At 36.3% G+C, this 27,926-nt stretch overlaps 1 protein-coding gene across 2 annotated transcripts; it reads left to right on the forward strand.

The window, feature by feature from the left end:
• On the forward strand, positions 1 to 27,926 carry LOC132295042 (LEC14B protein-like). 2 transcript variants are annotated; one of them, XM_059793120.1, is made up of 10 exons: positions 1 to 416; positions 835 to 1,323; positions 1,440 to 1,559; positions 6,668 to 6,745; positions 10,377 to 10,553; positions 11,391 to 11,468; positions 13,009 to 13,181; positions 20,147 to 20,305; positions 25,158 to 25,218; positions 26,821 to 27,926. In XM_059793120.1, the coding sequence occupies exons 2-10, from the start codon at positions 946 to 948 to the stop codon at positions 27,016 to 27,018; spliced, it is 1,422 nt and encodes a 473-aa protein (XP_059649103.1). In that variant the 5' UTR covers positions 1 to 416; positions 835 to 945; the 3' UTR covers positions 27,019 to 27,926. The 2 variants fall into 2 exon arrangements, with proteins under 2 accessions (XP_059649103.1, XP_059649111.1); XM_059793128.1 differs by having other exon boundaries at positions 13 to 416; positions 20,150 to 20,305.

Consider the following 27,926-nt stretch of genomic DNA (forward strand, 5'->3'; position numbering starts at 1 on the left):
CCACATTTTTACCCGCCAATGTCCTCCCGAAGTAAAGAAAAAAGCACCGGAAAGAAATTACAACCATGTCAACCACGTGATTTCGGATCCATTATTCGACCCGTTAAGAACCAGGACTAACCAACCATTCAATTCATGTTCGGCCCAAACGGTTCGGATGTTTTCGTGCGCGAGCCACATGTGTTCCCCTCGTGAGTCAACGGAACCGTTTCTCGCACTTGATCACTGCGGCACGCACCAAGAAAATTGCAGGCGTCACCGCGATTCATTTTCCCAGAAAATAAGTTTAAAATTTCTAGGCAGTCCCACTTTCTCGCGAAAACGATTTCTCTGGCTTTCCTGTTATCTTCTTAGCAAGCTCACTTCCATAGTTCCATAGCACTTCAATGGTTTAATAATTGGTATTCTTAACAGAGGTGAGATAAACTCTCTGCTCTCAAATTGATCCAATGTTTTCCTCTTTCCTCTTTCTTGTTATTCAATTGTCTGATAATTTTTTTTTTTTTGATAAATCAGTTGTCTGATAATTTTAAACCTCAGTGTCGCAATTTCGCAATTTTGAGTGGTGAACGGTTAAATTATTAGGTTATATGTGCAACTATATACACACACACTGACACACGAGTATGGATGATGTATGTGTATATATATGTGTAGGTATAATATATAGCTCTTCGTCCTGATTGTTATATAAATAGTCCACTCCGGCAATTTTCATCACTTATCTTTAAACTTTGTCATTGCAATTAATTACTCTCTCTATATATACATACGCAGACATATATATTTACACACACTATTGTACGCCTTTGGTCTGAGACATGCTGTTTTCAGGATTAACATCGATCATCTCCGGTTAAATGAAGCACCACATGGTTGCTAAGGTTGTGAACTGAGGTCTATACATATAGTCAGTGAAATTTCGAAATTGTATTTACTAATACAATGGACAGGTCTGATAAGTATACAAAAACTTGTGATATTGGGGGTACTTCCAAAGGATTTCGTACCAAATTGGGGCACGATGAGCAATCAAATTATCTTGATCATGAAATTGTTCAACTCACAAAGCTTAGGTCTGGACCCAATGAACGTTTGAGTCGGGTGGTAACCAGCAAGTTGAGTTTACCTGTTTCACCGGTGAAAATGTTGGCCGGTCGAGAGGGTAACTATTCGGGGAGGGGGAGATTCTCGTCCGCTGATAGTTGTCATGTTTTAAGCCGGTATTTGCCCTGCAGTTGTCCTTCAAGGATTGATCAGATGGACTGTGCTTATGTTTCACAGTTTTCCGCGGATGGTTCTCTCCTTGTTGCTGGGTTTAAGGTATTGAGTTCATACCAATTGCTAGATGCAATAACAAGATTTCAGATTAATTGACTCAATCAAAATGTTTGAAAATTTTATTCTTTTAAGTGATTTCTGCTCGTTTTGTTAAACAGGAAAGTCGTATTAAGGTATATAATGTGGACAATGGATGGAAAGTCCAGAAGGACATTCAAGCCAGAAGCTTGGGATGGACGATTACCGATTCATCTCTTTCACCAGATCAGCGTTTCCTTGTAAGTTTGCAATCGTTGTTAAACAAGAATGCATATCTGTATTTATTATGACATCAATCTTGAATTAATTACCATATCCATTGCATTTGATTTGAAGTTTGTTTGGAAAAGTAGGGATTGTCCAGAAAACTTATTTCTCTGATTTAGCAAAATTGGTGATCAGACATGTTTGTGACTTCTTACCTACTTCACATAATAGCAAATGAATGATTATTATGCTACATAATTATATATTGCTTATGCTAACTATTAAAAAAATATCTATTTCTTTGCCTGAACATTTTGTAGTGAAATTTCCAGATAAAAAAACATTTGGTACTGAAAGCCATGTCGTGTAATACATTCATGTTCAAACGAATAATTGATGATAATAAAGAGTATGGTGCCAGCAAGGAACTTCTACTTTTGCAAGTCAATCAACGAAAGGGCTGCTTTCATGTGATTGCCTCTTTTCTTGCCATGTGGTAATCCCTCACTCTTCCTGTATTGTATTTTTTAATCCTACAGTCCACTTGCCTCTCTCTCTCTCTCTCTCTCTCTCTCTCTCTCTCTATGTTGACCATTCACTTGTCCAGAAGAGGTATCTACGTGTCAGCTATTCGAACATCCCCCATATGTTCTTCTAATTTACTTCAAAGGCCTCCCAGCTATCCCATTTTTCCCTCTCAGGCACTCCACATTTTAGTAATCCAAAAAGGCGTAAATGTCCTGGTAACTCCTCGGTCCATTGTTCATCCTAAATGTTGGAGAATATCATGATATGAGTGATTTATGCCGTGATAAAATATTGATAGGAGTGATTTATGGGATTGATTTTAGGAATCCTGTATCAATATATTTTTCAAATTTATTCTTATAAATATAGGTGGTCATTGTAAACAAAACTAAGAGAGAATATAATAAAAGTGAGGTAGCCCTTTAGGCTTTGTATGCTATGGATATAGGCCGTAATGGCCAAACCACATAATCCTCGTGCTATTTCATTCTTGATTTCTTTCTTCAGTCTTTTATTATTATTATTTTTTTTTATGAACACGAAACATGGGCAATGACATGATTTTCTTTGAGCAGAATTAGTCAGCAACAAGAAATTTATAATATCAATATTTAAGTTTATTAAATCTACAAAACGAAACATATGTTTCCTATAGATTTGACAATACAAAAAAATTGTAACTATAGTTTGATTAGAAAATTATTTAAATAATCAAATAACAAACACGTCAAGTAATTAATGGGGAATGATTGGGGACAAGGGGAGAATTGGTCGTCACATCAACACTGGGGCATAAAGTGCCTCTCTTTATATATAGGTGGGATTGGTCTAAAAATTTCCTTTATATTATTTTGCAATAAATGTGTTTAGCACATCAATGTCCCCTCTAAAATTAAAGAAGCTTAATAGAAGTAACACACAAGCAAGTAAAAGCAATTGAAGATTTCCTTGCCGACAAGAATTCAACCAGCACTCCAAATCCACCAATAGTTTTGAATTATACCCTTTTATTGTTGATAAAAATTTAGAGTTAATACTTAAAGACAATAATATACCATAGACGTTACTAGAACCTTGTATTTTGATGGGTGAGGAGGGACAGGGAGAGGAAGAAAGGGAGGATGGGGCTTAAAATGCACATAAGTCGTATTAGACTTTGCTAAAAGAACATTTGATTTATATCAATCATGTCACTATTTTTTTTTGATAAGTAAAAGTATTAGGTTTATATCAATCATGTCACTATTATACCAGCCATACCTTATGACACAGAATGTTGGGTAGCTAGGAAGCAACATATGTACAAGGTAAGTGTGGCAGAAATGCGAATATTGAGATGAATGTGTGGTAAGACTAGAAAGCAAAGAATTAGAAATGTTCACATTCGGGAGATGGCTGGAGTAGCAGAAAAGGAGAAAAAATGAGAGAAAACCAATTAAGATGGTTTGGAAATGTGCAAAGAAGACCTTTAAGTGTGTTAGTTAGGAAAAGTGACCTAGTCTGCATTAAGGGTAATACTAGAGGAAGAGGAAGAGGAAGACCAAAGTTAACGTGGTAGAGTTAGTAAGGAAGGATATGATAGTATATTGTGATTGAGGCGATGACCTTAAATAGAGTGGAATGGAAACATAACATTCATATAGCTGATCCCAAATAGTTGGGGAAAAAGGCTTGGTGGTTGTTTTTGTTGTTGTAGTAATATGTAGTAGATACAAGATTTATAGTTGATTCCATTGATACTTGTACATCCATATATTCATCATCATCATTATCCTTGCCTTAATCCCATATGAATGGTCGGCCACATGAATTTTCTCTCTCCAATCTTTTCTTTACATGCCATTTCACTTACAGTATTTAACCTTTTAAAGTCATTTCTAATAACATTGTCCCATGTTATTTTTTGCCTCCCTCTCCGTCTCTTACCTCCCATTTCAACTAGTTTTCTCGTTTGGCTAGCGCGTCACTAGGTCTTCGATGTAAGCATTTAGAGTCCAAACGATCTACGTCTACTTTTTCTAATTTTCTAATTTTCTCACCAATGGGTGCCACCCCCAATTTCTCTCACTTTCGTTAGTGACCCTATCTCTTTTAGTAACTCTACTCATCCATCTTAACATTTTCATTTCCGCATCATGAAGACATTATTTCTTTTTTTGGGCCCAACAATCCATTCTATACAACAAAGTTTGTCTAATAATGGTACTATAGAATTTTCCTTTCAGCCTATGTGTCATTCTTTTATCACATCATATCCCACTAGCTTGTCTCCGTTTTGTCCAATCCGCTCCAATTCTAATAGTTATATCACTATCAATCTCTCCATCATTTTGTATTATTGATCATTGAAAACGGAGGTGGTTGTTTTTAGTTTTGAAGTGTTATCATTATATGAATCTTTATCAAAGTTACACTCCATGTACTCAGTTTTAGTTCGACTAATTTTCGATCCTTTCGATTCTAGAGTATTTTTCCACATTTCTAATTTTATTGTTAAGTTCTCTTTGGAGGTATCCAAGGGCACAATGTCATCAGCAAACATCATGCATCATGGAATCTTGCTTTGGAATTCTTTTGATATTTCATCTAAGATTATTACAAATAGGTATGGGCTTAGCACCGATCCTTGGTGCAATCTTACATTTATGAGATACTCACTATTGTCACCACACGTCGTACGCACTTTAGTTTTTGTATTCATATACATATCTTATATACTTTATAAAATTTGTAGGGGAATTTGTTTTCTTTATTGAGCCCACCAAATTATATCTCTTGGGACCCTATCATATGCTTTTTCTAAGTCTATAAAAACCATGTGCAAGTCTTGTTGCTTACTCCTGCACTGTGTTACCTAGACTCGGCATATTAGCCCAGGGTGTCCGTGTCGACACGACACAACACGGACACCGACTCGGGATATGGGTTGCACACCCTCTCGCGACATCGGACATGACTGATGAAGACTTGCTCATAGAAGATTGTATCGTGGATGCTTGTTAGGGATTTGAACTTTTTTTTCAAGCCTGTATGTTAGATCGGATGTGTTCTGTAAGTTTGTGGAGGCGGCTGGTTCGAAGATAGGGTTTTTGGAAAGTTGAAGATGATGGTTTCTTCACGCGCAGCTGTAGCAGATTTTCTGTTTTTGGTGGAGAGTATATTTCACGCTCTGCAGACTTTTCATATCCTTGGCAGACTAATGGTCTTTGTTGCTGCCAGCTGTATCCATTCTTATTATCATATACACGTTACATGTGGACTACAGCTGTGGGTTATAGCTGTAACCCATAGCCATTGTGCACACATTAATACATTGGGCTTGGGCTATCATTTGGGCTGGGCTATTATTTGGACATTGAATTATTAGAGTGTTTTAATAATATAATCCATTGGGCTGGGCTATTACTTGGACATTAAATTGTAAGACTATTTTAATAATATAATCCATTAGGCTGGGCTATTATTTGGACATTTAATTGTAAGGGTGTTTCAATTATATAATACATTGAACTGGGCTATTATTTGGGCTTTCTCTTGTAAATTATTTTCTTATTTTTTTTTGGTTTGAGGTAAAACAATAAAAGATAATGTGGTTGCTAAAAGAGAAAAAAAGACTTAATAAAAAATATAAATTCAACTGGTGCAAACTAAAAGAAGGTATACAAGTGACAAGAGTACTCTCTTCTTTACAACATATATGAAGTGTCCAAGTACCCGTGTCCGAGTTTTGGACACTTTTATTTCGTGTCCCCGTGTCCTATAATTTGATACATAGAAGGATCCGACCTCTAGACACATACCCGTGTCCGACACCCGTGTCCGAGTCCGAGTCCGAGTCCGAGTCCGGGTAACATAGCTCCTACATTATTCAACTAATTGTCTCAGTAGGTATATAGCTTCAATTGTTGATCTCCCTGGCATGTATCCAAATTGGTTATTGGAATAAAGGGAAAAATCAGCGAAGGGAGAGAATTGTATCAGTTTCTGGTGAGTTTGTCGCCAGTTGAAGGGCCAGTCGCCGAGTCGAACCAACCTCACTCCCTTGGTATATCAGTTGGTGGTTGCCAGTGTTGAGTATTGGCGATTACTGGAGCTGTAGATGGCGGCCCTATTGTGGCGACCTCCAAAATGGTCAATTATTGGTGGTGGCGGCTTAGGGTTCCATTGGTTCTTTTATCGGACTGGGTTGCAGTGGTGAGAATTGTAGGACTTGTACATCTATATATTATAGATACTAATCATCTTTTGAAGTATTGGTAGTGTGACATATACTGAATGCTTCTATATAGGAAGGCGAACACACAAAAATACAAGAGCTGTCTTTTCTCTTCCCTCTCTTCATCTACTCTCTCCTCATTGCATTTTATGCAAGTGATTCCCCTTAGTTTATTACTGTCACTTGATTGATTGATCGTTTAGTACTGATAGTTATCCAGCTTATTATTCTGATCCATCAACACAGACACAAGTACGTATTCTATTCTCTGTGTCTTTGAATGTGATCATGCGTTGCTTGTTTCCTACTATTTGATTGTATGTTGATTTAGTACTATGATGGTTATAACTCAATGGTTTATCATTTGTCATTCAATTTTAAATGTAATGATTGCAGGTTTATGCCAGTATTTCACCTATTGTCCATATTGTTAACATTGGATCTGCTGCAACAGAATCTGTTGCAAACATTACGGTATGTATCTCAAGCATTGTTTTTCTTTTTTGGTTGGAAGGGTAAGCTTGTATATATGAAAACAGTATGTACAATGTACGGAGAGTCCATTTAGGACACTAAAACAAAAACTGAACCAACAACAAAAGATGGCAAAGCATCCATCAGATGGCACCCTACACTAAACAGAAGAACATCAACAAACATAGTTTCTACCAGATGCACTTCATGAAAAAGGTTCAACAAAAGAACACCAAGTGAGTGTCATCAAAATCAGTCAGTGAGAGTCCAGGATTGAACACCTGCAGTTAAGCAGCCCTGCAGGAAAAGTTGATGAATATCCTCCATAAATCCAAGGCCACTTAGATCGGACCCCTTCTTCAATCTGATCGAATCAAGTCTATTTCTGATGCAGCTCTTGATTAACATGATGATATGCAGAGGGGAATAAGATTTATTCCTGGATGCTCTTGGATTTCTCTCCTGCCAAATGAAGTAGATAGCAGCAGAGAGCAACAGTTTATGCAACAAGAACCTATTAGAGCTCCAGTTAGCTGAGCACCAAACCACAAGGTTACCCCAACTGTCAGGTAAAATATAGAACCCTGCTATATGCTGCACAAAACTCCAAATACTGGCAGAGAACATGCACTTGAAGAAAATATGGTCTAGAGTCTCACAGTTAGCTGAGCATATGTAGCATGCATTGGTATAATGCTTATACAGCATTGGCTTTGTGTCCAATGTGTGAAACCCGCCATGCTATGAATCCATGCTTAGGTATGTGGTGCTTGAACCAAATGCTGTGGTGCCATGGAAATAGAATAGAAGGAGGGTTGAGGTACTTGACAGTATGTGAGAGGGAGAACTTCATTGTGGGGGATGGAATCCAATTAACAGCATCCTGTGTCATACTTGGAGGAGGCAAGCTCTGCAGTTGGCCAATGAAAGTGGGAGACTGAAATAATGGAAATATATTTAGTGAGAGGGGAGGGGGGGGGGGGGGGGGGGTGTTGGTGGGGGGTTTTGGTATAACCCACTGATTATTGGAAATTAGGCTACCAACTTTAATGTAGGGATCAAGTTGAAGAATTTCCACATCAGTTAGGTTTAACTCATTTAGTAATGGCCCATTTGGCAGCCAATAATCAAGCCACATCACTGTGTCTGTGCCTGCCCCTATTCTGTGTTTAATCTGTCCCCTAGCGATGTCTTTCAACTTCATCAATCTTCTCCAAAGTCCAGAGCGCAGAGAGGATGGCTTAACAGTCCATACACTCTTAGCTTCAATAATGTATCTTTGAGCCTAAGCCACCAAGAGACTATCCTTTTCTGAAAAACAGATTCCAAATGAATCTGAGGTTTGCAATTGAATTAGAAAATTCTAGAGCAGAAGTCCCAATCTACCATAACATCTAGGCCTGCACACTGATTGCCAAGCCACCTTTGCAGCAGGTTTCTTCAATTCTGCCTGTCTGGAGGAAACATCTTAAGATCTTATTCACTCTATCCAAAACACCTTTGGGAAGCACCATGGACTGTGACCAGTAGGAGTGAATAGAGCACAAAATAGATTTGATGAGAACTGTTCTTCCTGCAAAAGACAGGAACCTTGAAGTCCACATCCCAATTCTTGATGTGATCTTCTCCACAAGAGATTGACAATCTCTAGCTCTAACAGCACTTGAAGACAGAGGGAGGCCCAAGTAGGTAACTGGCAGTGTACCAGCCTCAAATTGTAGGAGGGAAAGAATGTCTTCCCTTGTCTGACTGTCCACCCGTGTGAACAATATGGAACTCTTGGCTCTGTTGATGGTTAGCTGAGAAGGAGAAGAAATGATTGAGAGCCTCATTTACTACTTCAACTGAGGTGAGATTATCATAAGAGAATAACATTATGTCATCAGCAAGAATAAGGTGTGTAATAGATAACTTGCTGCATCTCCAATGGAATTTGAAGCCTAGATTAAGTGAGATGGATTGTTGAATGTGAGAACCTCCACGGCTAGGACAAATAACAGAGGAGAGATAGGATCCCCTTGTCTAATACATCTCTTGCCCTTAACGAATCCAAACAGCTCTCCATTAAGAGAGAGACAGAATATGAGGGAGTAGTGATACACTGGGACACCCAATGAACAAAACAGTGAGGGAATCCAAATAGATGGAGCGTGTTTAGGATAAATTGCCAATGTAATGCGTCCAAGGCCTTCCTAAGATCAACCTTGAGAGCACAATTTGGTGGGTGACCTGACTTATGGTAACCATTCAGTAATTCATGAGCCATTAAAAAATTCTCAGTAATTGGCCTGCCTTTCAAAGGCATTCTGAACAGGGCTAATGAGAAATGGTAGTGTTGAACCAAGCTTAAGGGCAAGGATTTTATAAATGCATTTGTAGATCAAATTACAACAAGAGATTGGCCTAAAGTCAGTAACTGAGGTTGGATTAGGGGGTTTGGGAACTAAGCCAATGTATGAACAATTTATTTCAGTTAGCATCCTTCCAAAGATGAAAAAATCTTTTATGGCTGCAGTGACCTCTTGTCCTATGAATGATGGGCCAAGAATGTGTGAAAAAACTGGCATTAAACCCGTCTGGGCCAGGACTTTTGTAGGAAAGGATCCATTCCTGAATCTCTAAGTCTGTAGGTATGGTAGTAAGTGAGGGAAGTAAAGATGATGGGACAGACTTAGAGATGAGATTAGAGAAAGTGTCCATACCTGGATACTGGGTGAAACTCTGGCCAAGGGTGGATTGAAAGTGTTGAAGGAGCTCATTCTGTAACTCTTGGCCCTGTATCTCAAGCGTCGTTGTTACTGAATATTGCAGAAGTTACAGAAAAAAACAAAAAAAAAAAAAAAGAAAAAAAGAAAAAATAATAATAATAATAAAAAAGAAGAATATCTAGAATGCCTTAGGAACTAGAAATTTATGCTTCTTATCTGCATGGCCGTACTGGGTTTCCAGGTTTTTTTTTTTTTTTTTTTGTACCAGCCACTAACCTAGTGGACAATGAGTCAAATTCTTATGATCTTATAAAGTAGCTATGGTTTATTATTTGAATTGAGAAAAGGAAAGTTGGCCAACTGCAATTCCAAATGAAAAAAATAAAAAGTAAAAGTGATAGTAGAAGATCCTTCTAGTAGGCAAAGGTCTTAATGGTATATATGTGCATTGTATCAGTTGTAGGATGCTTCCGTCTGCTATGAGGAACATTCAGAATGAGGATGACATTGTGACACTAATTTTGTGATAATATTTTTCCCTTAACCAATCTAACTTATGTTATTCATATGATAGAAAGTTCCTTCTCAACTAGGCTGGTCTTTGATTTCGAAAGTCCATAATTGGACCAGACATCTAGAGCATTACATAGAGCTATGCTTACGGACATGATGATTAGGTTCCTTAATGGGTTTCTTGATACTAGAGCTCCCTCAGTAGATTCATTGGGTGCTAGGACTGCCTGAATTCACAACGTGATTAAATGACCATGCTGAACCCTCCTTTCTGTTTATTACTGCCAATTTATCCTATCTTTAGGACAGATCAATTATAATAGCTTCAAATTCTTGCTAGGGCAGCCCATAGAGATTAACTTTGGTTCAGTTATAATTAACTGTTTCTTATTATAGTTCCTTTTATGCAGGAAATTCATGAGGGTCTGGTTTTCGCTGATGATGATGATGGTGACTATGCTTTTGGAATCTTCTCTGTAAAATTTTCAACTGATGGGCGAGAGATTGTAGCTGGTTGTAATGATAATTCAATATGTGTTTATGATCTCAAAGCAAATAAGATTACCCTCCGTATTCCAGCACATGCGGTATAGTAGTTTAGTTTTATGATGGGACATTTCTAATCAGTCTTTTGTGTCTGTGGTTGTCAACAGGAAGCTTTATGGATTTTGAATATTTTTCTCTTTTTATTTTTTGGTAGATGAACTTGGGATATTGAATATTTTTCTGGTTCACTTCTTGAATTAAGTTGACAATATGTGGATTATATTTTACTGTTTCTTCACTGCCCCAAATAGTTGGATTTCAAGGCTTTATTGCTTTGAGATTTTCTTTCAGACGTGTGCTTATGATTTCCCCTCTGAAAGATTTTGTAGAAATATACTAAATGAAAAGGAAAAAAAGGTTTTATTAGGATATATGTCATCCTTCCTTTTAGGTTTGCCAGAGAGGCTCACCTACTCCAGAATTGATGCTCTCATTCTAAGTGACAAGTTGAGGCAAAGTAATCGTCTACTCAAATTCAAAATTTATTTTTTATGTTTTTTACAGTACAACAATTTAACTGTTCAAATTTTACCCCAATTACATTTTCGCATTAGGTAGTAAGTTTTGAGTTGATGAATTGCTTCTTTGATCTATCTCTTTATTTATTTATTTATTTTTATTTTTACTTTTTATTGCTCTCTTACTTTTTCCCACTGTACACTCTCATGTTCTCTGCCTCTATATATGTAATGCTTGTTTCTGTTTTTCTGAACATATTTTGAAACGAAACTGTGCATGTCTGAAGCATCTCTGTGATGGATGTGACTTTATTTGTTCTGTACTACTTTCTTATTTCAGCGTTTTCCTCTTTTGGTTGCTTTACTTCGACAGTATATATATGTTAAAACCTAAAAAAATTGATTTACATTTCGTTGCAGTCTGATGTTAATGCTGTGTGCTTTGCTGATGAAAGTGGCCATCTCATATTTTCTGGGAGTGATGATAACCTCTGTAAGGTATTTTTCTTTTGTCTTCAAGTGAATTCAGGCAATATCAGTTTTAAATTATGCCAACCTCCTACCATAAATATATAGTTTTTTTTTATTTTTTATTCAAACCACCAAATCAGGGAGTTACTTAATTAAGCCTCATAGACATAACTTGCAGCAAAACTTGCATTGATCGGCACGTTCCTACAAATCCAAGTGTACTCCATGGCACAATTTCATTTACATATGTGGAGTGATGGATCTCTTTTTAGGGATTATTCAAAGACAGTTATTGTGATGTGTCATCTGCAAATAGTGGAACTCTATTTTAATGCTGTATATTGTACACTACGATAATGCAAAATTTATTAGAATTCAGCCATTTGTCATGTATCTGATGAATTATGGGTATCTGGACCATCTTTTGGTATTATGTACTTTAGATAGCAACAGTGACGTAGCCAAGAATTTATTTCCGAGGGGGCACATTGTAGATGATAAAATAAAATTTTTCTCCCTTACTAATAGTGCAACATGAATGCAAGCCGAAAAAAAGAAATGCAGTAATCAAGATTCAATAGTATGTCATTATTCGCAAAATATTGCAGTAAAAAAGAATTGCAGCAATAATTTCTTTTTTCCTGAATGTGGTGATTTTATTAATACAAAAGATACACAGGGAGTACATAAGAGAGAAAGGTTGAAAAGGAAACATCCAAAGAACTCAGGTCCAGGGCATACCCCAAACCTACAAAAACAGATAAATGAGACAAAGGCTATTAAAACATCACTGTGAGATCAGCTAAATAAAGTCCCAATGATGATAGCACTTCAAGACATGCTTCCATAGCTAGACTATTAGCAGAAGAAGAGAGAGAAAAAAAAAGAGAAGAATAAGAAATGAAAGAGAAAGGGTACATCATACATGAGTGCAGGAAGAAATTTTAAGAAAAGGAAAAAAAAAAAAAAAAGAAGAAAAATAAATAAAAAGAAAAGAAAAATGAGATATTTTTGAAGGAGAAGAATTAGGGTTCGATTGAAGAAGGGGAATGCAAATTTTTTGAAGGGAATCAAAGATATATATATATATATATATATATATATATATATATATTTCATAATTGGTGTTGTATTAGAAAAGGATCAAGAATTACAGGTGCACAGAGGGCATACCCTCGGAATCAAAGATATTTGAAGTAGATTAAAAGATATTTTTCACAAACATTACATACAAAAGTAAAATAATAATAATAATAGCAAGAAATTCTTTTGAAATGCAGTCTCATAAAAATAGACTGTGGAAGTATATGGGATTTTTGAGAAGTCATTACTGTTTACGCTGCTGTTTCAACTTTGAGTTTGTCTATACTCATTTACAAGGGGGAAAAAACATTTACGAGGTCTATTTTGTTACAAAGGCAGGATCATTATTGTGTAGTCTGAATTTTATTAAGTATGGCGCTAAGTTTTGTTTGGTCTGGTGTGGCATTATTGTTGTAGTAGTTTCGCATGTATTTCGTGTATGATTGGGACCCGTTTTCTAAAATCTGTTTTTTTGCACCTCCAGGTATGGGACAGGCGTTGCTTTACAAGGGGACAAGAAGCTGGCATTCTAGCAGGACATCTGGAAGGCATTACATTCATTGACAGTCGCGGAGATGGGCGGTATTTGATCTCAAATGGAAAAGATCAGGCCATCAAACTTTGGGATATTCGTAAAATGTCTTCTAATGTCCCTCGGTATGTCTATATTTGTTTATTTGGCTTTGCCTTCATGTTTACTTCTTCCTCACACTGGATCTCTAGACTCTGATGCTTAAACTAGTGATTCAGTCTAACATTATGGAGTGGCGAAGACATGGAATTGGTCTGTAAATCCATTAAGCAAGCATTGTGGAAAGGGGTGAGGAAGGATATCTTGCTCGGAGGTTTCGGAAGAAGGAATGCTTGTTGAAACTGGTGATGAATTAGATTGAGGAGGGGAAGATTTTTATGTCTTGAAGTTAGGGTGCAAGAAATCCTAGTTTTGTTTTCATGCCTGAAATTGGAAAGGGGAGTGGCTTGTAGACACTGTTTTTTTATTTTCTTCATTTTTCCTTGTCATTTTACTTGTGCATTTGTGTGTTAGATGACATGTGGGGATTGTGCTTCGGAGTGTCTGGGATTTTTCCTAGCCTTTTCGAGAGTTATTGTACTCTAAGAGTCGTTTTTGGGATGTTTTTCTCAAGTCGGGCAAGTGGGCCCGGGAAGTCAGCCATGTGTGCCCGGGGTGGGCTGTGTGCTCGGGAATCATTTCCACACCTTATATTTCATTTAGGGACACACTTGAAAGTTATGGGATGTGTGGGGTCACATATGTGTATATATGTATGTATGTATAGCACAAGTGGGGAGTAAGTTTTTTTGGGTTGGGGGGGGGGGGGGGGGGGGGGGGGGGTTGGTGTTATAAATAGAGGCAAGTGGGTGAAGTAGGCTATTTGTTTGGCCAAAATTTCCAGCTCTCTCTCAATCTCCTTTTCTTCATTTTACACTTTTAGATCCACATTTCAAGCCCTCCTTTGATCCACTTCGGCTTGGAATCCGAAGACATAGAAGGGAAAGTCGAGTAGCTTGACAAGGGCTACGTTCCTATGATTTTAGAATTTCATTTGGTGCACTTTCACATTTGGTGGAATTTGGGTTTTTACTTCAATTTGAGGTAGGGGTGTCTAACCTTCAATTCCTTTGACTATGCAAGTGACTGTGATTTCTATGATGTAAATATATATATATATATGTATATGTATGTAGAGATTGCATGATATAGACATATATATATATATATATATATATATATATGTTGATGCTTAGGTGTTTGAACTGCTAATGCTTAGATGTTGATGTATTCATGAAAGTGGAATTGAATTATAACACGTAGAGGTTGAATTCATGAATACTTAAAAGTGCTGGAAATTATGTTTAAGTGCTGGAAATTGTGTTAATTGATGGAGATTATGTTAGTACAACGCCGGCCTTGGGCCCAGGGCCTCGAATTTGGATGGGCCTAAAATTTAGGAAGGAAGGTGATGAAATATAGCAGGTACTGATGATGGCTTGCCATATCTAGATGTTAGCATTTGTAGTTGTGCTGAGCTTCTAGGATATGTCTGCATGATTATGCAAACAACTGATTCCTTCTCTTTCCATGATATTTACTTGAAGTTTACAAAATAAATTCCTGTTGTCAAGATTAATTCAAATTTCAATTATTTATCATAAATTACTAAATGGATTGATCATCTACTCTATCAATGAAATTATCTCTCTCTGGACTGGGAATACCTCTTGGGCTTGGAGTTGGAGCATCATTTTTCATTTATGATGAAGTAACCCGTCTTAATAGCAACAGACCCTATCGAATCTCATTCCCCAAAATTAGGTTCTTAACTTTGATTAGTGTCATCACTCATGTAGTGGTCATTTGATATTCTATCAACTCCTTCATCCCCAAGACTTCAAGAACAACCACCTTAACATCTTTGGGAACATGCCTTGGATTCGCATTATGAAAGTTACCATGTCTCTTGCAATCACACTCCTACTTTTAAGATAGGTAGATGAATCTACCATTGGAAAAATTACAATAATGACTTGTCTAACTTGTGGGACACTGAACTTATAAATGATTGTTGCTCAAGATGCAAGATGATCACATTTACTTTGATATGAAGTTGAATTTTTATTTTTGTGACCAAGTTATATTGAATATTTCCTTTTAATTTTTTGATGTAAACTGGATCGTGCTCTTTATAAAGCACCATGACCGGGTTTTGTTTTTTGTGTTTTCAACATTAATATATTTAATGTTCTTGCCGTCTCATTTTAATTAAAATTCCGCACTCTTATAATTTGTTTTGCGCTTGTGAAACCTTATGTATAAAGGGCCTCACATTTGAAAGTTCGCCTAGGGCCTCTCAAAATTTTGGGAATCCCAGGGCTAGCCTGTGTTAGTACCCTCATATGATGATGTGCTAATTATGGCTTCTATTGATATATTGACATTTGGGTTTATAGTCCCTTGTTGCTTTTATATGATATGTGATATTAATGCTAGCCAAAAAAAAAAAAAAAAAATTGTAATATTGATGTTAGTATTCTTATAATGTTGAAATGGGATAATGATTGTCATATTGCCATTGGTATAGCATGTGAAAATTGATACGCATGTTATTGACCATTCATGACGGTGTGTGTGTGGTGTGTGTTGATTTTCAAAGTTTGAGAAACGATTTTCGAAAGCGATTGGTTTGTGGAAAAAGAAGGGACATGGCCCATAGGGTTGGAAATCCCAAAACTTGGCCAAGCGGGTTAGTAGTCCGTAAAGCGAGGGTATGGATACAGGGCTGCGGCGTGTATTCGGGTGTGTTAACCAATCCAAAATGTTATGAATTGGGTGTGACCCGGCATGTGTGGGTTCGTTGATACATCGGCATTTCATTGGGTACAACATATGATGTTGCAGTCCTATTTTGTGATGTTGCCTTATATCTAAGTTGTTAATGCTCAATGTTGTTGCTTGATGAGTGGGGCCTTAAAGCATGAACGTTAGACGCTAAACTTTTCTTTTGAAGCATGCTCCCTTGGGTCCTTATGTGTTGATGTGTTGTATGACTTTCATGGCCATAGGGGGGTTGGTTATCCACCATCTACGGGGCATTCGTGCTCACCCCTTTTTTTTCAGGAAAGGGCGTCATCACAGAGGACATACCACATCTTTAGCTTTAGAGTGCTTGTGGATGACTTTTGACGACTTTTGACGACCATGGATGCTCATGACTTGTTTTGATGTTGCTTCGTGTTTCAGTGGAACTCATGTATATATTTAATATACCGTGTAAAATGGTGTAGGAATTCAGCCCTTCAACTTTTGGAGTTCCTAGGTGATTTTTGCCCTCACCTTTTGTTTATGTTATCGTATGTAATAAGGCCATGTTGACCATGACATGTATGTGGTATTTGTATGGGTGAATAGCTCTGTTGTCCTTCTTTATGGTTACATGTAAGTAGTGTCGTTGGCATGTTATTCATGGTCACATTAGCCATAGGGGCTAATGTGGAGGTTAGCTTTCGCATTGGGACTCGGGTTTCGAGTCCAATTTCCTTCATATCACTCATGCACTGGGTCTCTAGGATTCGGGGCGTGACATGGCTGGTCTGGCATACCTCTGTTCTGAAATTTTTGGGAAGCCAATAATATTTGGAGGTGACAGAGATTAACCAGTGGATGGGGGAAATTTTGAAGATAAGAAAAACAATGAACTTAATTTAAGTGTGATGCGAGGTTGATTATAAATCCTTTCCTTAAATATTGGAATTTTTATGAAGTTGCCTAGTGAGCAGGGTGGAAGCTGTGGATGTGCCAGTGCTGAGGAGTAGGTCATTTGTCAGTGAAGGGTTTCAGCTGGGGTCCAGGCTATTTATATGGACTGGATTTGTTTCAGGTGATGTTATGTGTCTAAGAGACAAAGTTTTACCTTTATTCAATATAGAATGTCAAATATTAGCACTTCATTCTTTTTTAACATAATAGTATAATCTAGAAATATAATATATAGTCCTTGAATTAACGGATATACCTTTTTTTTGGTGCACATTTGACCAATGACCAACATGTTGGGGACATATTTAATACCAATACCGAGGAAGATCTGGGAGTGGATTCACAGTGTTAAGAGTGTGTTGTGTTTGGAGGAGTGTCAGGAAGTTATAAGAGTGGCCTTAGTTGTGCAATATATGGAGCATTTGGAAAGAGATGTATAGAATATCTTTTGAAGATGTAGAATTGATGGCTCAAAAGTTGAAGTTCTGGACTCTAGTTCTCTTTTTGTGGTTTAATGAGGTGGACTCCATGTTGTATATTCTTTTGTCTAGTTTCTGTGATACTTATCTTTGCTTGTATAACTATATGATTTCTCTTGTATACCTCCAATGTAATGTTTTTTAGTTATCATAAAAATAATTAATAAAGATCTACATAATACTTTAGAAGAAAGGAGGAGAATGTCTAGTTGCTTGTTTCCGGTTTATGACTATACTGTGGAGACTGACGAGTCTCTTATAAGAGAAGTAAAAACAAGAAATATAGGTAGCCAACTTTCTAAAGATTGACTTCAATGTTGTTAGCATGAGTTACGAAGTTAATGCGGGTAATACTAGCATTGAAACTTTGATTTATTCTCTTCACTAGTATTTTCACGCCCCCCGAATTATAAATAAAGGAACATCTAGTCTAATACTTAGATTCAGTGCTTGACTTCAATCCAACATCCACAATCTTTTCATAATTAAGAGCACACTAATTATCGTACTCAATCCATATATTAATTAATATCTCATTAATTATTATGTTTAATCAAATTTCCACATAAGTCCACTGCACGATTGTTATTATACCTTAACCTGTCAATCACTTAACTTTCTTGATTAACAATTCCATTAATCATTAAAAACCTGTCTCAATGATTGATAAATAATTTCTCACAAATGACCTAAATTAGTCTCATAAAAAAAAATCATAATTATTAACCCCTCCAACCAATGAAAAAAATCATAATTATTAATTATTAAAAATTATTACTTTATTAACCATTAATACTTCCCAACCATTAATTAACCTGGCTAAATACACTTATAGTTATATCCATCCCTCATACATCCAAACCAAACCGTTAACATATTATCTAGGTCTTGGTAAAATTTAACGATCAATTCTTTATCATTAATTCGTACTCTGCTTAAGTGTATTATGAATTACTTTGTTGGTTTTTTACCCAATTAAACCACCTAATTATTTTCTAATTTCAAATATTTAAATTCATTTAAGATTATTTCATAGATTATAATTTTTTGTAATTTTATGGTATTTCTAGATATTTTTACCTTTTATTTTTATTTTTATTTCATTTTGACTAATTAAAAATACAAATTATTGCCGGATGGACCTTAGGGTGGGCACATTGTGTTAGGTTCAGCAAGTGTAGCCAGGAGGCTTAGCCTGAAACTAAATCATTGCCCCACGGAGGCAAACACGCTCCTTCGCACATGTGGGGGTGAGGCCCAATGAGAATCAGCTTTCTTTTGTTTGTATTTTTTTCCTTCTTTCTCATGCTACAGTTCGATGCCTGAGAAATTCTAATTACCGTTTTTGATATTTCAAAGCTTTTCATTGTCAAATTAATCTCTAATTCTACCCAAAATAAAAAAAATCATAAGATTATAATCTAATTCCCATTCCAAGCCCTAATCTTCGAAAATTTCAAAATATATGCATTGAAATTAGGGTTCAATATATATACACGCATATACACATACATATATTTGTCAACTTCACATATGACCTACTCTACCTTAAAATCATTCGGTTTTCACAACTTTTAACCCACTAAAACTTTCAGATTCAGTCTAATCCTCTTTTACCGTGTGTACATCCATACAAATATTACTCTCCCCCCTCGTTATTATAATAATTGTTTTATTATATATGAGAAGTGTATACATGTTATATCATGTAATATAATGTCAATTTTCTCTAAATTGAAAAAAGAAGGTTGGACACTTTGAATTGTATAGTTTTCAACATTGTTATATGTTTGTATTATATTAGACTGTATTGGAGAGTGTAGGATGTGTTAGTCAAGTATCCGGGATGTGTCAGCTATGTGTCCAAATTTAATAAAAAAATGTTTCTAAGTTATGGACATGTCCATGAAGTGTCTATGGAGTGTCGCGTCTGGCACAGACACGGCACCTTCGTAGAAGTGTCTGTGCTTCTTAGTCTATGTTATGTATATAGATGCTAATTACCCATTAACTTGCATGAAGTATCCGAACAAATTTGGTCAACTTCTTGCAATAATAAACATTATTCAATTCCAAATAATTAATAGCAAATCTATGTTCAACAGTAAGCATATTCTCTCAAATTCACATAATATTCCCAACTTATGAATAAATCTTCATGTATATATCAATAATCAACATGTCTAAATCAAGAGATTTAATCTTCGAAGATGCTATAAAATTTAAATAAGTTAGATAATAAGATCTTACTATTCAAGCCACAATTATATATATAAAAAAATAAAGTAAAGGCAACTTGCAACTTGCTTCAATTTGGTGAACAAAGCTTCTAGGTTTCTTTCTTCCATACCTGTGTTCTCCCGATCTTCAATTCTCTCTCGCTATAGACCCTAATTAATCATATTGGACTATTTATACTTTTATTTACTTAGGCTTGTTTGGTTATACATATATCCTATTCCAATTATAATTTCTAATTTTCTATTCCCACTTGGATTAGAATCAACCAAATTACTTTATCTCTAATAAATTATAAAAATTAAATTAAAATTTGCATGGGTATTACAGGTATTTTGTAAGAAGAATATGATTATTGATAGCATAATTTGTAATATACATGATCTTTAGGTGGGGTATCATTATATATGTAATAATATATTATGTCTACTATATATCTTTTATGTTGGTCAAATGTTGCTAATTGATTCTAATAATATTTATTCGCCTTATGGAAATTCTACTATTGCTCTAATATTGGATTTGGGGTGTTGCAACTTGATTGTGGTCTATGTCAAAATATGGTTCTTTTTAAGCTGAAATTTTATGTATTTAAAAATAATTTGTCCACTGATCATTATCTTTTTTAGCAGTATAAGGCAAAGAGATCCTGATTGGGATTACAGATGGACGCGGTACCCAAATGATGCAAGAAATTTGAGACATCCACATGATCAATCATTGACTACATATAAAGGACATGAAGTCTTGCAAACTCTCATACGCTGTTATTTCTCCCCAGCATATAGGTAATTTACTAATAGTAATTGGTATCTTCTAGTACTAATGTATTCTATTTCTTTCAAGATGATGTTTACTTAAAATCTCAAAGGGATTGGTCTTAGTAAATGTGTTAAATTACCCAATTCCTCGAGTGCATGAAATACAGTCTGTTACTTGATAGTGAGGAGTGAAGTTAGTTAACAATTACGTAGTAATTAATGACTTCAGCATTCAGTTGTTAAAAATATTGATAAATAAATTTCAATTTGTCAGCACACAAATGCTTATAAAAGTGAGGAAAATGATTTATAAATATTTTTTTCCAAACAAAAGTTTATGCATGATGATGTGGCAGTGGAATTTTTTTAAAACACGATAGATATTTGCCGATGATATTGTTTTACCTGACGAGACTAAAGGAGTTCATGCCAATTTTGGAGGTTTGGAGAGAAGCTTTCGAACTGAAATACAAATGAGGAGGTATTGAGGATTGAGAATCAAGAGGTACAAAAAAGTGAACATTTTCAGAATTAAGGTAGGATTAGTTAAATGTAGGAGTGCATCTAGTATATTGTGTGATAGGGCGTATCCCGTTATGGTTGAAAGGGAAGTTCTATTGAATAGCTATTAGACCAGTCATACTTTATGGCAAAATTGGCACAGAATATTGGGCAGCTAAGAAACAACATATGCATAAAGTGAGTGTCGGAAATCTGAATGTTGAGATGGACGTGCAGTAAGAATAGAAAAGATAGAATTAGAAATGATCACATGTGGAAGATGGTTGGAGTAGAACAAATTGGAGATAAAATGAGAGAAAATTGGTTCAGATGGTTTGGACATGTGTAAAGAAGACCTTTAAGTGAGGCAGTTAGGAAAATGACGTAGTCCACATTGACTCATCGAGTGTAACACTAGGGAAAGAGGAAGAGCAAAATTAATGGGGGTAGAGTTACCAAGGAAGGATATGATTGCACGTGGATTGACTGAGGCTATGGCCTTAAATAGAGCGGAATAGAAACATAGGATTCATGTTGCCGACCCCAAGTAGTTAGGAAAAAAGGCTTAGTTGTTGCACAATGGTTATTGATTGTATTATGTTTTAAAAGTTTAGATACCAAGGGGAAGAGAGGGGGGGGGGGGGGGGGGGGGGGGGGGGGGTGGTGGGGGTGAATTGGTATCTTGTGAGATTTTCCCAAGTTTTCAAAATGGTGGATGCACATGTGAGATATTAAACTTGCAGGACATAGAATATAGCCAGGTAAAAGCCCCCGTGTGGGGAAATGTTCTCAAAGCTGTGAAGCCCAACACACTCTCACACAATCTCACTCACATTGCTCACCACCTCTGTTACATGGACTCTTCAAAAGTAGTGAAGTACCCGTGTCGGACACGTATCCCTCGGACATGGGTATGGGATATGTGTCCGACACTTTTGGTTGGACATGTACTTAAAAAAACATATCCAATCATTCAATTACATTATATTATTACTTTAAAATGAGTTAAATGCCTATATTGAACATTATATTAGATAAAAATATTACTTTACTCTAGAAAATAAAATAAAATAATTAATAAAATGAATATTTAGCCATGTCCATGTGTCCTTCTGTTTGGAGATTTGACACGTCCGACGCATGGATACATACCCATGTCCGACACCCGTACCCGAGTCCATGTAACATAGTTACCACAAGTTCACTCTAAACTCATCCTGTCCACAGCACTTCTATGCTTGAACTCTATCACCAATCTCATGTACAAGTCACTCTTGCACTCTCCCGTGTCCGAAGCACCTCCTTGCTTGGACCACATGCCAATCTCACAACAATGACTCTAGCACTCCTTCTGTTCACAACATCCCCATGCTTGAACCAAGTGCTCACAAGTGTCCCTCACGAAGAAATATAAATTAAATGATGCCTCTCTAGTTATACAAGATATGAATGGAAAATATACAACTAGAGAGTAAGGTTCACAGCCCTTACTTCAAAGCTTGAAAGTTAAGGAAGTTGGTCTGAATGTGGTACATCCTCTTCCCAAGCTTGAAGTGATTTACCATGGCTCCATACAGTTGAAACCCATTTGCTTTAGGCTATGAGTGGTATAGCAAATGAGACCCAAGCCCACGTTGATGTAGCCCTTGATTTGTGGTAGTCTGCTTCTATATATGAGAATGATAGATGAAGCTAGACCAGGTCATTTGGAGACTGATGATACCTTGAGAGGAACCAGAAAGAAAACCAAATAGAGCATATTCATATAAAATACCAACCCACGGATGTCTTCACTGTTTTTCTGCTCTTATACACCTGTTTGCTCACAGTTGTGCCGAAACTGAATTTCACCAGCCTAACGTTCCCGGTACTGAAGTTTACTGGACTGAACTGTAGCATGCCGGACTGAGTTCTGTTAGGCTCTTTCAGGTCTTCAATGGAGTTCCTTCGGTTGGCTCTTCAATGGAACTCTGGCCAAGATGGATTTTTAATGCAACTCCAGCCAAGCTGGGTCTTCAATGCAACTTACAGTTGTATGTATATATATATATATATATTTATATTAAGCTTTCTGGAAAGACCTCTGTATGTGTATATATATTGCTCGCTGGAACTGTTTGCTGTAGCTCTTTACTGGACTGAAATTCCACCAGACTGAGGCACGCAAGAACTGAGATTTACTGAACTGAAGTACGCGCCTCTGTTGGGTCTCTAAATGAAGCTCGCTGGAACTGAAACAAAGCGCACAGAACTGGAAAACCAGAACTGAACCACAGCTCACCGGAACTGGAACAAAACTCACCGGAACTGTGTAGAGGTGAAGTTCACCGGTTGCATACGTCTGAGAAGTTTGCCAGTTGTGTAGAGTTGAGGCTCTCCAATTTGGTTTCTAGGTCTTGCCGGAACAGTTGGGTCTTCAATGGCGTGCACCGGTTTGAAACGCAGATGGATCTTCAAACTCTTGCTGGTCTCCAAACCGAAACACCCACTTTCGGCGTAGACATGATATGAATCTTCCTGAAGAAAGCTTGGTCTGAAATGTTCTCTTGTGATGCTCACTGTATATGTATATCTATATATGACTCAGGCTGTCTATTCTTTGGATCAACCATTCTGAATCTTCTTCCTTTTTAAAGCCACTCTCTGCAGAGTATGTGAAGATCCTTGGTCAAAAGGAATCTTGCCTATGCAATATCAGTACTCAAGTATATATATATATAAAAGCCAACCCTCATATAGCCGTTTGAATAACTAAATCCCAGCCACACATAATCTAACAATCAATCACAGCCATTGAATTTCAAACAAGGGTTGATTCCAGCCATTGGATTAAAACTATAGATGACCATTGAGTACCAAAACAGTTCCTTTGCTAGCTGACTTGAACAAGAGAAAAACAAACAAGCTTTCTTTGATAGGAATTGTTAGCACACGTCAGTTAAAGAAATTACACACGTAATTGAATAATTAACAGATTTGAGTACACCTATAATGTAACAGTTAGTACATTCATTCGTAATTTCATTTAATCTTATGCTTGCAATGTATAATACATTCATTCGTAATTTCATATAATCTTATGCTTGCAATGTACTATCCTAATTGATGCAAATATGAATGCATGACCATTGCTAAGAAAATAAGATGATATGATGTACACTCTACAATATTGATTTGACATTAATGAGAAAACCTTATGACATAGATGAACAAAAAGATAGGAAACCCATTTAACACAATCTGATTTACGTGAATTTTGCTTATAGATTCCATTTTATGGATCTTCTCTGAAAAGAAACATAAAAAGATTGTGAAAATTGAAATGCTTAAGTACTAAAGTTATAAATAAGAAATCAAACGTTATTCATAAAACAACATATTCTGATAATTAAAATTTTATATTTATTAAAATTTCAAGGCTTATAATTTTATTTTGGTTAAAGAAACAATTCCATTCAGTTCGGTTTCAGAAAACTTTCTGGTAGCGGATTAGTTCATTCTGCACCACTGGCGGCCTAAAAGAAAAGGCACAGGTTGAGCCAAATCATAATTTTATGGGTAACTAATGGCAGATGCCCACACAGTAGCAGAAAGATAACTACTGCAGGAATAAGAACTCTCTTCAGCTCTCTCTTCTTTCTCCTTTTTCTTATTTGTTCCTCTCTCTCTCTCTCTCTCTTAAATGGTTTGGGATAGGAAACTGAAACAAGTAACTTGAAATAACAAAAGATTAACTGGGTTTTTTTTTTTAATTATTTTTTTAAATTACATAATTTCCCATATCAAACTTTACCTTTCACCTTTCATTTTTCACAAGCAATGCAGGGGTCCATTATAGGGAAGTATAACTTCTTTAATACTCAAATTTCAGTGGGGTTGAATGATTATTGTCTCTCCTATGTAGCTTCACTCCTAATATCAGTTAGTTGTCTGCTAATCTTGGTTTTACTCAATGCTTTAATAAATGTCAAAGGCTGCCAACTGCTTCGACATTCAACTCAGGGAACAGCCTCTACTTGGAACTTATAGTTGAGCCCCGTAAATCTGGACAAGTTGGAGTGGCTTTGTCAAAAGAGGGTTATTGAGACAAATCACGCGATACTTTTCAATAATCAAGTCATTCGCTCTTAAATTTCTATCAAAATTTGCTTTGATGTGGTTGTATGCTGGCTAAACTGGATGGGACCGCCTCAGCCTCTTTTAGGATGAAATTTTGTCTACATTTTTAGAACATTGGTTTACTGTGATGAATGACGATATTGAATATTCTATGGCCTTAGTTACCAAATGACATCTTGAATTCTTGAAAAAGAGTATGAAATGGTTAAAAGTATTTTGAATTAGGTATTTAATCTTGTATGCTCTTTTTTCTTTGCAGCACCGGCCAGAAGTACATCTACACTGGATCTAGTGATGGTTCTGTTTATATCTATGATCTGGTATGTGTTCAATGCATTGACTGCTCTCTGACACCAAGATTTTTTTGATAAATCTTGTGAGATTTTGATAAAGAGCTAATATAGTAGGATCTTGAAATGGAGAAAGCCACTCTTGTAAGACACACAGGCACTTCTACGAAGGTACCGTGTTAGACACCAACATTTCATGGACACGTGTGCGACACTTAGTGGACGCGTCCATAATTTTAACACAACTTCTATTATTTTAGACACTTGACCCACACATCCCGTACACTCGGTCAACACGTACCAGACAATCGACAAACACAGCCCACACTCTTCAATGTAAGTCTTGTATATCACAAACACATAATAGTCTAGGAAACAATATTATGAAGATACGTCCAAGTGTCCAACCTCTTTTCTTTTAACTTTTTTTTTTTGACATTATACACGTCATGTCATGTAATGACACTTTTCATATATGACAAATATATTTATAATGACAAGGCAAAAGAGATGATATATAATATATACTATGTTTATGGTAATTGCGTTGCTTTTTCTTCAAAATTATGGTTTTTATTTTTTATTATTCATAGAAATCACAAGTTAATTAAAGTTCTATAAGTGTCTTATGTAATACTACCTCTGTCCCAAAAAAAGTGTCGTGTTTCGGGAACCGGGACAGTTCAATTTGTGAGAGTCACGGTTCCCTAAAAATGACACTTTTTATGGGATGGAGGGAGTAGATTAATAAATGAAAATTTATATTTGTATTAGCTGTGTGCATGCCTTATCTGTGTCCATGTTCATGTCCTACATTTTTTGGATTTGATGTGTTGACGTATGTGTGTTGTACGTATCCATGCTTCATATCCATGCCCATGCTACCTAGCGGCATTCTTTCTGCATATATTGTGTACTTGAGGCACATGCAAAATTGAACAACATTTTGTCAATCCACATAGGAGATGAAGAAAGATACACTCAATTTGATGATCCAAACCACAAAATGATGCACGTCTGTAAGGGTTGCTATATAAGAAATGGATAATTATAAATTTGTTTATGATGGTAAAGGTTGTGGAGTGAGATATTGTGATTATTGTGCTGTCTTCTGAATAAGGTTGATTGACAATTTAAGACCTTTAGTCAAACGGTACTGTAATGAACCTTGAATTGTTGGGTTGAGCTTGTAAGGCCTTTGTTCGTGTGTGTTTTGTTTGTTTGGTAAGCATTGGGAAATAGCTTTATCTTAGTTGAAATTGACATCTTAATCTGCTCTGTCATCTACCAAATTGAGTTTCAGACTTGCTGCTCAAGAACTGCATTTCTAACCTGTTCAATATGGGTGCCGCCTTCTGTTCTACCTGAAAAAAAAGAAAAAGAAAAAGAAAAAATGTGTGCCTTCTCATAACCTCCTTGATGTAGCCCACAGAGCATCACAGTTTCATCATGGCTATGGACAAGCAATGGTTGTGACAGTACATGGAGAAGGGCCTGGCTTAACCTTTTCCTTCGTTTTTTTCCCTATCATTACTTAAGTTAGGCTTGAAATTGAAAAACTTTGTTGATTTCTCCATCTTCTTTCCTTCTTGCTACTTTGTGTTATAGTGGATTCTTGATCATTCTTTGTAGGTGACTGGCGAGAAAGTTGCAAGCCTCAAATACCATGAAGATAATGTAAGAGATTGTAATTGGCACCCATTCTACCCTATGATTATCAGCTCTTCTTGGGATGGTGCCATTGTGAAATGGGAATTTCTAGGGAATGGCGAAGCACCAACATCAGTTCCCTTGAAACGGGGTAGAAGGCGGAGGAGACAGTTCTACTGAATGGATGATGGTTTCAAATGAGTTGTTTTGGGTGTTTTAATTAGTATATTGCATTCATATGACTTTCGTTACTTCTTCCACAGCTTTTGGAATATGTGTAATCCATATGGCTAAAATGTAATTATGTCGGCTAGGTCATCGTCGTTTTGCTTTTTTGTATCGTTTTTTCCCTTTTCAAAATTGTCATGGATGCACTTTCCTCTGATAGTATCTCTGCAGTTTGCAAAAAAAAAAATTCCGAAGGGGTTAAATATGGTTCCCTTGTATCCCATCTATGATTCAACACATTCAGTTCACTTGTGCCATTATACTGCATTTGCTTGTTCATTGTCTCCAATATTCACATTTTTCGGTGCAATGACAAGAACTCAGATTTGATGCACAAGAAGGCAGATTCGTCTATCGTTCAAAAGATTTGAGTTCTGCCAAAAGAAAAATACCTTTGCTGGGGACTGCGAGAGTTTATAAACCGAATCTTCTGTAGCTCAAATGGATGATTTTATCTGCCTCGGAATTTAGCATTTGCTACTGGAAATGCATCTGAACTGTCGTTGCCGTGTAATGTGACATCAATAGATCTACTTTTAAGTCTGATCTTAAATAGTCGAAAACCTGCAGTGTGTTTCCAGTGACTCGAGCATGCAGTGTGTTTCCAGTGACATTGGAATATTGTTTGGTGGTTGAACAGATGACATAGCTATATTTCTATTTCTCTATGACATGGCTTGTTATACAGACAAATTTGTGGATGAATAGTTTATAATTATTGTTTAGGTATGAAGAAATGAAAATTTAAAGGTAGGAATAATGGTAGACATTCTCTTTGACGATAGAAGAAAAAAAAACTAAATATGTTCCTTGATTTATTATTGAGTAGGAAGGACAAAAATGAAGAAGAAATTTTTTTA

This window comes from Cornus florida, unplaced genomic scaffold (assembly GCF_030987335.1).
Source record: "Cornus florida cultivar Cherokee Brave unplaced genomic scaffold, ASM3098733v1 CherokeeBrave_3.0.0_Hap2_Chr01, whole genome shotgun sequence".
NCBI classification, from domain to species: Eukaryota; Viridiplantae; Streptophyta; class Magnoliopsida; order Cornales; family Cornaceae; genus Cornus; species Cornus florida.